The sequence below is a fragment of the Brienomyrus brachyistius genome, chromosome 22 (genome assembly GCF_023856365.1).
Source record: "Brienomyrus brachyistius isolate T26 chromosome 22, BBRACH_0.4, whole genome shotgun sequence".
Classification (NCBI taxonomy): domain Eukaryota; kingdom Metazoa; phylum Chordata; class Actinopteri; order Osteoglossiformes; family Mormyridae; genus Brienomyrus; species Brienomyrus brachyistius.
Genome location: NC_064554.1, coordinates 11,954,586 through 11,963,618, shown reverse-complemented (window position 1 = coordinate 11,963,618; position 9,033 = coordinate 11,954,586). Strand labels below are relative to the sequence as shown.

The window sequence follows — 9,033 nt, the reverse complement described above, 5'->3', positions numbered from 1 at the left end:
GCAGGATTGGACAGACATATTTAAAAAAAAATTGAAAATTATAAAGCACGAGGACAAGATACGGCTTCCAAAGTTGTGCATGCTTTGATCAGATCACTGCATTACTGTGGGAGGTCGAGGAACACACTCAGTTTGTGTCTGCCATATTCACCAAAATCTAAAGCTGATGCTCGCTGAGAATTATAGCTTTGTGGTATGAGATGCTGCTCAGGGATTTCACTGGGAGAAGTCTATTTTCATTGTTTATTTCAAGAAACAAGGAGAACTGTGGACTGAGAGCGTCTGTGTTGTGATTGTCTGCAACATGACACAGCTGTGCACAAATTCCAGCAGGATGTCCTGATCTACCTACGACAGATATCCAGAATGTTTTACTTCTCAAATGGAGCTCCCTTGCAGAACAAAATCTTGTGTGTGACCGAAGAGATTTTGGAGTCAAAGCGGAATGGAATTTCTTTGCCGCATCCCATGGCAAGACCAGGTGTTATGGTGTGGGAGGCACCACAGGAAAGCCAGTCTCCACAGAGTAACTTTCTGGACACATTCTGATATACCACTGGGATTGTATGTATTGAGGATAGGAAGTATTAAAAATGTCGTATTTTTTTTCTTATCAAATGATGATCCATCTTATGTAGCTGAACAAAGAATGCGATTCTCTATGGCCAATAGAGTACCTGGTACTTGAGAAAATCGTACAAGCTGCAATAATACAAATAATTCTCATTATTTCTTTGTTACACTTTTTTAGGTATGTTTATATGAATTTGATTTAAGTTTACTGTTATATGTGATGCTGGTTAAGATTTTATAGGATTTAAAATGCCAGCAGCATATGTATAGGTGAAAACCCTTTCTGTTATGTTTCTATCAACTTGGACTTCTTGTTATTTCATTGGATAATCCAAAGAGAGAGCTGTATTTGTTTGCTCCGCCCACTGATAGGTTGAACCCACAAAAGGTGTGGTTTTCTCATCCAATAAATAGACAGGAAGTACTTGAGGGCTGAGAAAAAGAGCGTTATGGCACTGCTGCAGGAACTATTCCAGTCTCCCAGCACGGTCACCCTGCTTGTTGCTTTGCTACTTTTTCTTGTTTTCTGGCTTCTCTCCACCAATCACAGCTGGGGGAAGGAGCCCCCAGGACCCAGACCTTTGCCTCTCATAGGAAACCTGCTGCAGCTGGATCTCAAGAGACTTGATCTCTCACTCTGGAGGGTAAAATTTATAGGTGTGCCGTTCCGACATTCAGATCGGTATCGATCCATACCTAATTACACGGATCGGATATCGGCCCGATCCACGTCCGGTACTTAGTTTTCGGCAGTCTGTAAAAAGACAGCTCAAGTTTCTTTTCTTTTCTTAAAAAAATCGATTTGTACAATTAACTGCACGACAGCTCATTGCCATTTAGTTGTTTTTTTTCTGTGCCATTCAAACCGAACGCTGTGACGTCGTGTCTGTTTTATTTTGTGTTGTGCATTTTCACAACATTACATGTGCAATCCTTTGCAATAGACAGAGAGCATCAGATAGGTGGGTATCGATCTGTAATTTTTTTTTTTAAACGACAACTAGTAGCAGAGTGAGTTGCAATCTTTGAAGAAACAAGATTTTGAGAGGTGAACGTAGCGTTTAGTGGAAAATCCCACATTAAAATCACACAACGCCTCTCACGCGCAGCACACACACACACAGACTATGTTTTTAGTGATGATGGCGGCGAGAACTAATAAACGTTCAGTAGTGTAGTTACATTTCACTGGAGTCGATGTTAATGCCCAAGTAACAAGTTGTTTTGCACGTAAGGTCGTGAAAGTACATTACATGCATATATACAGAGAGATGCACAGTTTTCCACTGCCTATCTTGTAGTTTGTCTGTCGTTGCCCTATTAAAAGTAACTATTAGCAGGCTGATTTGTTAATAATAAATAATTCAGTGTATACATATGTGTATTTGTTACAGTGCGTTACAAAGTTAGGGAAACTGTATTTGAGTCAAGTATTTAAGGCTGATGTTTCCGTAAATAGAATAATCTCAGTCTCCTCCCCACAGTGAGAACTACAGGTTATTGATTAAAGACTGTTGTCGGATCGGTACTCGGGATCGGCCGATACCCGAAACCCAGATATTAGTGTAGGTTTTGGAGCTGAAAAAGTCGGATCGGTGCATCCCTAGTAAAATTACGTTGTTTCTTGGTGTGTATTTTATGTTGATTATTGTCGGTTTTATGTCACCTACTGTGTATTATTGGTAAGTGTTGCATTTGTTATTATGATTAGTTAATTTAATCAATTACCATTCCAGTTCAGTGCCATTCCACAGGATAAAGGTAAAATAGAATATTACATTAGTACATTTTGTACATATTGTGCTTGTTTATGGTAATACAAATTGTGTGGGTTCTGCATCTCCAGATTTTAATTTACTTGTGCTGTTTGGGTTAAAGGACACCTGAATGTATCTTTCATGCTCATGAGAGTGGTGAACAGAACCTTTTTTTTTTGTTTCCACGATATTGTGTGTGGGACAGGGAGCGGTTGAACACATGAGATTCACTTTGCAAAAGCAGAGCTCAAATATAAAAACCAAACTCAAACAAACGCAAAGTAACAATCAAAATTAATCAACATTATCAGTCCTGGGGACGGCATGGTGGTGCAGTGGTTAGCACTGTTGCCTCACACCTCTGGGACCCGGGTTTGAGTCTCCGCCTGGGTCACATGTGTGTGGAGTTTGCATTTTCTCCTCATGCTGTCGTGGGGTTTCCTCCGGGTACTCCGGTTTCCCCCCACAGTCCAAAAACTGAGGCTAATTGGAGTTGCTAAGTTGCCCGTAGGTGTGAGAGTGAATGGTGTGTGAGTGTGCCCTGCGATGGGCTGGCCCCCCATCTTGGGTTGTTCCCTGCCTTCTGCCCATTACTTCCGTGAACCCCCCGAACCCTGTAGGATATGCAGTTTGGAAAATGGATGGATGGATGGATGGATTATCAGACCCTGGTCACATGACTCCCCTTCCCACCAATGACCATTTTCCTTCTATACAGTAACTTGCTCAGTCTGTTGAAAGTTTTCCTTTCTTTTCTCCAGCTGTCTAAAACATATGGATCCGTGTTCACTGTCCACTTTGGCCCCAAGAAAGTCGTGGTTCTTACCGGCTTCAAGACTGTGAAAGAGGCTCTAGTCAACCATGCAGTGGAGTTTGGAGAACGGGAGATATTTCCATTGTTTTATGATGTCACAGAAGGCCATGGTACGAAAAACATCCACTGACCCCATGACACATTCCTGACAGACATGTTTCGGCATGACCTGTTTAGTGTTGCCCTTTTTTTATGGCTGAGTGTGAGTTGCACTCCATTCAGTAACAAAAGGGGGTGTGGTGAGACATCATGGAATCTACAGTGATCACGCACATATTTACAGTAATGCTTTGAGTATCCTGAATAAATCTGAAAGTAATCCAATCTCACACAGGAGTCCTGTTTTCCAATGGAGACTCGTGGAAGGAGATGAGACGCTTTGCTTTATCCACCCTTCGGGATTTGGGGATGGGAAAACGAGGAAGTGAGGAGAAGATCATTGAGGAGATCCACTACATGTCAGAGGTGTTTGAAAACTTCAAAGGTGAGATGATGGTTGTTAACTTGTAAACTTACAAGATCATTAAATGGTTACTGGCTGCATTGGTGATTCAGTGGAATTTTTTTTAATGCGAAATTGAATATATTTTTAAGTCAAAGCTAATAATTTTTGAGAGTCAGCTCTAGAACATTTTTGCTTTATTGCGACATAATAAGATCAAATTACACCATGCAAGACCTGATTGTCTTGCATATACAGGGAAATTTTGCAGATTTAATTGACTTGCCTAACTGTTAACCCATACTTATTATATAATGATGCAAAAAATTTCAGGATAAGAGAGTTTGTCATTGTATCAGAAATACAACAAAATTTGTTTGGTATAGCTCACAGCTCAGCAGCAAAGAGGTATACATTAATGTACCACATTAATATAAAATACAGTCTCATAGACATGGTATAAATATAAATAAACCTAATATAACTATTGGTAAAATACAATATAAAAAATATATTCTCTAGTGCAGTCTACAGTGTGCTGGATGAAAAAATCCTAAATTATTTACAGATTTAGGTATTTACAAGTCAATGTGATTTAAAGCGACTAAGTACGTACGTATCAGCAGCAGTACAGAGATGTGGATGTGACTTAATGGGAAGGGGCGTGATGGAGGCCACTGCTCTCGGGGGGAAAAAGCTGTTGGTCTTGAATCTTTTGCCCGATGGGAGGGGGACAAACAGTTTGTAACCTGGGTGGGTGGGGTCCTTGATGGTGTTGCAAGCTTTCCTACATACTCGGCTAGCATAAACGTTGTTCAGATCAGGGAGCTTGGTACCCACGATCCTCTGCGCAATCTTAACTATCCAGGCCAAGACTCTCCGGTTCTCTGCCATGCAGCTGGAGTACCACACTGTAGCCCTGTAGCAGAGAATGCTCTCTATTGTGCTCCTGTAGAAGTTAACAAGGAGCTGAGCGAGAAGTCTGGCTTTTTTGAGTGTTCTTAAGAAGAAAAGTCTCTGAGCTTTTTTCACCAAGTGAGAGGTGTTAACAGTCCATTTCAGGTCCTCTGTGATGTAGATCCCCAGGAATTTGATGCAAGTGCAGGACAAACGATTGAGATCGGTTTGGTTAAAATCTGTAACTTCACGTCGGTAATGTTTAATTTCAAGTTGTTTCATAAATGTTTTTGATCTGTGTGAAGTTGGCCGCCCATACGTTTCAGATTTTATCCAGATTTTTAGTTGTTTGTGCCATTGAAATTTTCATTTGTGTTGCTTTTAGTTTCTGAGATATAAATGTTTGTCACGCCCACACATCCCCCGTCCTACTTGCATCCCCTGCGACGTGTCCCTCATCTCTCTGGCTGGTGATGGTTTCAAGTTGCATGTTTCACTGCTTCAAGTGTTCACATCAATAAAATATATTTACAAATCTTTTAGAAAGTGTATTCATCATTAATAAAAATCATTTGCTTGATGGTATAACTGACATGTTTTAATAACTTATCAATGTATATTCAGCTCGATAGCAGTGTTTTATCGATTATAACTATATCGAGCTTGATAAGAATTGTTTCACTGACATGTTTTATTAGATTAATTGCATATATTTACTTCCACAGCGACATGTTTTATTGACTTGGTGTGACCAAGAAAAATATGCAATGTCAAGTATATGTGATCATGTAAACACACACATGTCTCGGAAATTAAAGCTGCACAAATGAGAATATCTCTGACACAAACGAATTAGATTGATTTTGGTTGAAACCGTGTCCAAAAGGCGGGGGGCAACTTCACGGTGTCGTGACCATGCAAACAAACATTTCTATCTTTAAAACGAAAGTAGCACAAACAAAAATTTCAACTGCACAAGTGCAAGACAAACGAAAGAGATCGGTTTGGTTAAAATCTGTAACATATGGGGGAGCCAACTTCACGTCTGTAATATTTTGTCCTTTCCTCATTCCTGCTGCCCAGGTGAACCCTTTGACACGACTCGAGCAGTGAACTACTCAGTCTCCAACATCATTTCCTCCATCGTCTATGGCAGTAGGTTTGAATATGATGACCCAGAATTCCAAAGGTTGGTCAACCTAGCGAACGAAAGTACCGTCCTTGCCGGTTCGCCTGCCATCCAGGTACTTTTATTTATTTATTTTTTATTAATTTTTGATGCATTGATTAAATATCACACCAATTAGCTGTAAGCCTGCATTTCCTGACACATTCAATTGAAAAGTAATGCTAAGTAATTAATTGAAATAAGTATCTCTCCAACATAAGGCCCAATGGTAATAAATCTAATATGGTTTTTGTATCTCTGGTGGCAGCTGTATAACATGTTTCCAAGGCTGGGTCCTTGGCTGAAGGACTGGGTTACCCTGATGAAGATTGTTAAGACAAACATAGAGCAGGTGAAAGGTCTGGTGAAGAATCTACAGGAGACTCTGAATGCTGAGGACAGGAGATGCCTTGTGGACTCCTTTCTAATCCGACAGCAGGAGATTAAGGTACGAAAGTGTTCAATGGGAAACATCTACATTGATCATACTTTTCTTCAACCTTTGACATGAGTTTTCTGGTTTTTTATTGTATCATGTTCTGCCATCTCTACCAGAAATCCAGGGAGCAAGAATCCTCCTACTACCACGAGGAGAACCTCATCATTACAGTGTGCAATCTTTTTGGAGCTGGAACTGACACTACTGCGACCACACTGCGTTGGGGCCTGCTGCTTATGGCCAAGTACCCCCATATCCAGGGTGAGGACAAACACATTCACACAGGCCTTAAGACGCCTTAAACTATGTACTGCTAAAGCACGTAATTTAGAGATATAATACACAGACATGCATCCATGTCCCTAATGAGGTGGTTCTGGCTGTTCCCAATCCAGGGGAGGCTTAATGCATAGGCTTGTACTTTAGTATAGGACCATGGTAAAATCAAGGACCCAGCCAGCGTTGGGGGAAAAATGGGATAGTTAAAGTTGTTATCCAAACTATCCCTTGATCACCAAATGTAACTGTAAACACCCCCCCCGTCCCAGTTGGTAAATTTTACCGCCTTGCATTCTGTCTCGTTTCTCTGTCGGCTCCAAAAAATAGCTGAAGTGGCCTGCAAGGGCCCGCCTAGCCATGTTATCTTAAGGTCCCCAGAGAAGTTAATCTGCCCCTTTCCCCATCCACCTTTAGACCGTGTACAGGAGGAGCTGGACAGGGTCATTGTTGGTCGGCAGACTCGAGTGGAGGACAGGAGGAACCTGCCGTATATAGACGCGGTCATCCACGAGATACAGAGACTGGCCAACATTGTTCCAATGAGTCTCCCTCACATCACAAGCTGTGACGTGGTCTTCCAAGGATATCACATCAAGAAAGTGAGCTCTTTTCCCTTTACCATCAGGATATTTTCCAGACCTAGTCCTTCTCTATCTTGTCTTCAGGGTATTTCACTCACGTAATTTGAAATCTGATGTTTGCTATTGAGCATAACTGCAATAACTGACCTCAGTGGCTTTTCCATGTTCCCTGCAGGGGACCACTGTCATCCCGCTGTTGACGTCTGTACTTTATGATGAGAGTGAATGGGAGACTCCCCATACCTTCAACCCCGGCCACTTCCTGGACGATCAGGGCCGATTCAGAAAGAGGGACGCCTTCATGCCCTTCTCTGCAGGTACAGCTCAGGTTCTTCTCTGGCCTTCAGTTAAATGCTTATGAAAGGAGCTCTGCTTTTTCCTCTGGCTATCTGTCTGAATATGGTTCTCCGTTACCCCCCTTAATAAGCAGAGAGTATCTCCCCATCTGTCTTTCCTCCAGGGCGTCGGGTGTGTCTTGGAGAGAGTCTGGCCAGGATGGAGCTCTTCCTCTTCTTCACCTCACTCCTGCAGAAGTTCCGTTTCACTCCACCTCCTGGGGTGTCTGAATCTGATCTGGACCTCACTCCAGCAGTTGGGTTCACCCTCAACCCCTCCCCTCACAAACTGTGTGCTATAAGCCGAGGCTGAAGATCCTGGATTCTGATGGTTTGAAAGGAACCGTTTTGTATTAAAATGGATGGGAGAGGGATATAGGGCTCTCGAAGGAACAAACAGGCACGCTTACTGTAGGTTCACCCAAAAACACTCTAATACAAGTATACTTATACAAGATAACCTCGCATTAAAATCAATATCAACATATCAATTAAAAGCAATGCAAAATAACCTTGTATCACGAGATATAGAATAGCATATCATACAAACTAATGTATATAGGAAAGAAACAATTACATAAAGAAAATGCAAATTATTATCACGAGCTGTGATGATTAATCCCCATAATCAATTAAACGCATAAGCAGCTGCAAAACTATTTACAATCGGACGTGCCATCATCACCCACCTTCACACACGGACTGGGGAGCCCCGTTCAGTCCTGGCAGGAGACCCGTGAGTCCCGAGAAAGTGCCGGGCGATGCGCACTCTATCCCACGGCTGAGCTCCGGTCAGTACTGAGTTTTCCCCCATGCTTTATACTAAAATAGGTGCTGCCTGTGGGCAGGGGACGAGCTGGCCAGGCTCACCCCTTCCCCCCAGGCAATGCGTTATCCAATTTCCCCTTTTGTCCAAGTGGTGCTGCTTGTGATAATTTTGTAAGATAGATGTCCTGGCACCATGCCTTCCTGCGCCCCCGGGAGGCAATTTAAGGTGCCGTATACTGACCCTCTCCTGTCTCCCGGAAACCAAGATTAACATCCTGGCGAAATTTATGGCGAAATAGGTTTTACGGGGGATCGGTGAAGAATAACATGTTCGTGCAGTTCAGTAACATTCGGGTTGAATCATGGATGATTGATCTGAATTTCAGGATGATCAGTCCCCACACGATCAGAATTAATCCACAATTACGATTTCCCAGAATATTATAGTAAAAGGATTAATTGTATGCCACGTGGGTGACGTAATCGTCCGTGAATTAATCGTAATACACGTTTTTATATTGCTGCATTTCGCGTGTGTGTTTGCCCGTGTCTTGTGTGTACCCGGTCCAATCCTCTCGTGTATTTAGCTTGTATAGATCTTCCACCATGTATCCGTCTTACAGTTCGGTGTCTGACAACCTTGTCTTTCCTGTGTGTAATTGGTTTGGTGCTCGTTGGGTGTCTGATGTGTCTCTCTTTGCTCCCGCAATGCTTCGGTCCGCCCGATGCCACAATGTACTATATGGCAGTCTACTTGTTGGAATAGTTACACAAGGTAAGACATCAAACTTAGCGTACTGAGAAATGCAGAAGATGGACTGAAACCACAGGAAGCACGGCAAAGCATGCTTCCTACGCAGAAGAATTTAGTTGCAGCCCCGTGACCGTATCGTTTCGTATGTCACCTTCCGCCACTGACATGTATAAATACTATAAATAAAGTTATCACTCAGGTTTGCGTTTGATTAACTTCAACTTTC

The 9,033-nt window shown here is 42.2% G+C and overlaps 1 protein-coding gene across 2 annotated transcripts; it reads left to right on the top strand.

Annotated features, from left to right (window-relative positions):
- Positions 1-1,000: 1,000 nt before the first annotated feature.
- LOC125717823 (cytochrome P450 2K1-like) lies at positions 1,001-9,007 on the top strand. 2 transcript variants are annotated; one of them, XM_048991114.1, is made up of 9 exons: positions 1,001-1,217; positions 3,092-3,254; positions 3,479-3,628; positions 5,567-5,727; positions 5,920-6,099; positions 6,207-6,351; positions 6,784-6,968; positions 7,126-7,267; positions 7,411-9,007. In XM_048991114.1, exons 1-9 carry the CDS (start codon positions 1,023-1,025, stop codon positions 7,596-7,598), a joined length of 1,509 nt encoding a protein of 502 aa, XP_048847071.1. In that variant the 5' UTR covers positions 1,001-1,022; the 3' UTR covers positions 7,599-9,007. The 2 variants fall into 2 exon arrangements, with proteins under 2 accessions (XP_048847071.1, XP_048847072.1); XM_048991115.1 differs by lacking the exon at positions 1,001-1,217 and adding an exon at positions 1,315-1,535.
- Positions 9,008-9,033: the final 26 nt, after the last annotated feature.

Excerpts from the sequence above, each read along its gene's own strand:
- LOC125717823 (XM_048991114.1), top strand. The coding sequence starts at position 1,023 with ATGGCACTGCTGCAGGAACTATTCCAGTCTCCCAGCACGGTCACCCTG. Across the intron at positions 5,728-5,919 it reads CCGGTTCGCCTGCCATCCAG|CTGTATAACATGTTTCCAAG; the intron begins GTACTTTTATTT and ends CTCTGGTGGCAG. Across the intron at positions 6,100-6,206 it reads TCCGACAGCAGGAGATTAAG|AAATCCAGGGAGCAAGAATC; the intron begins GTACGAAAGTGT and ends CATCTCTACCAG.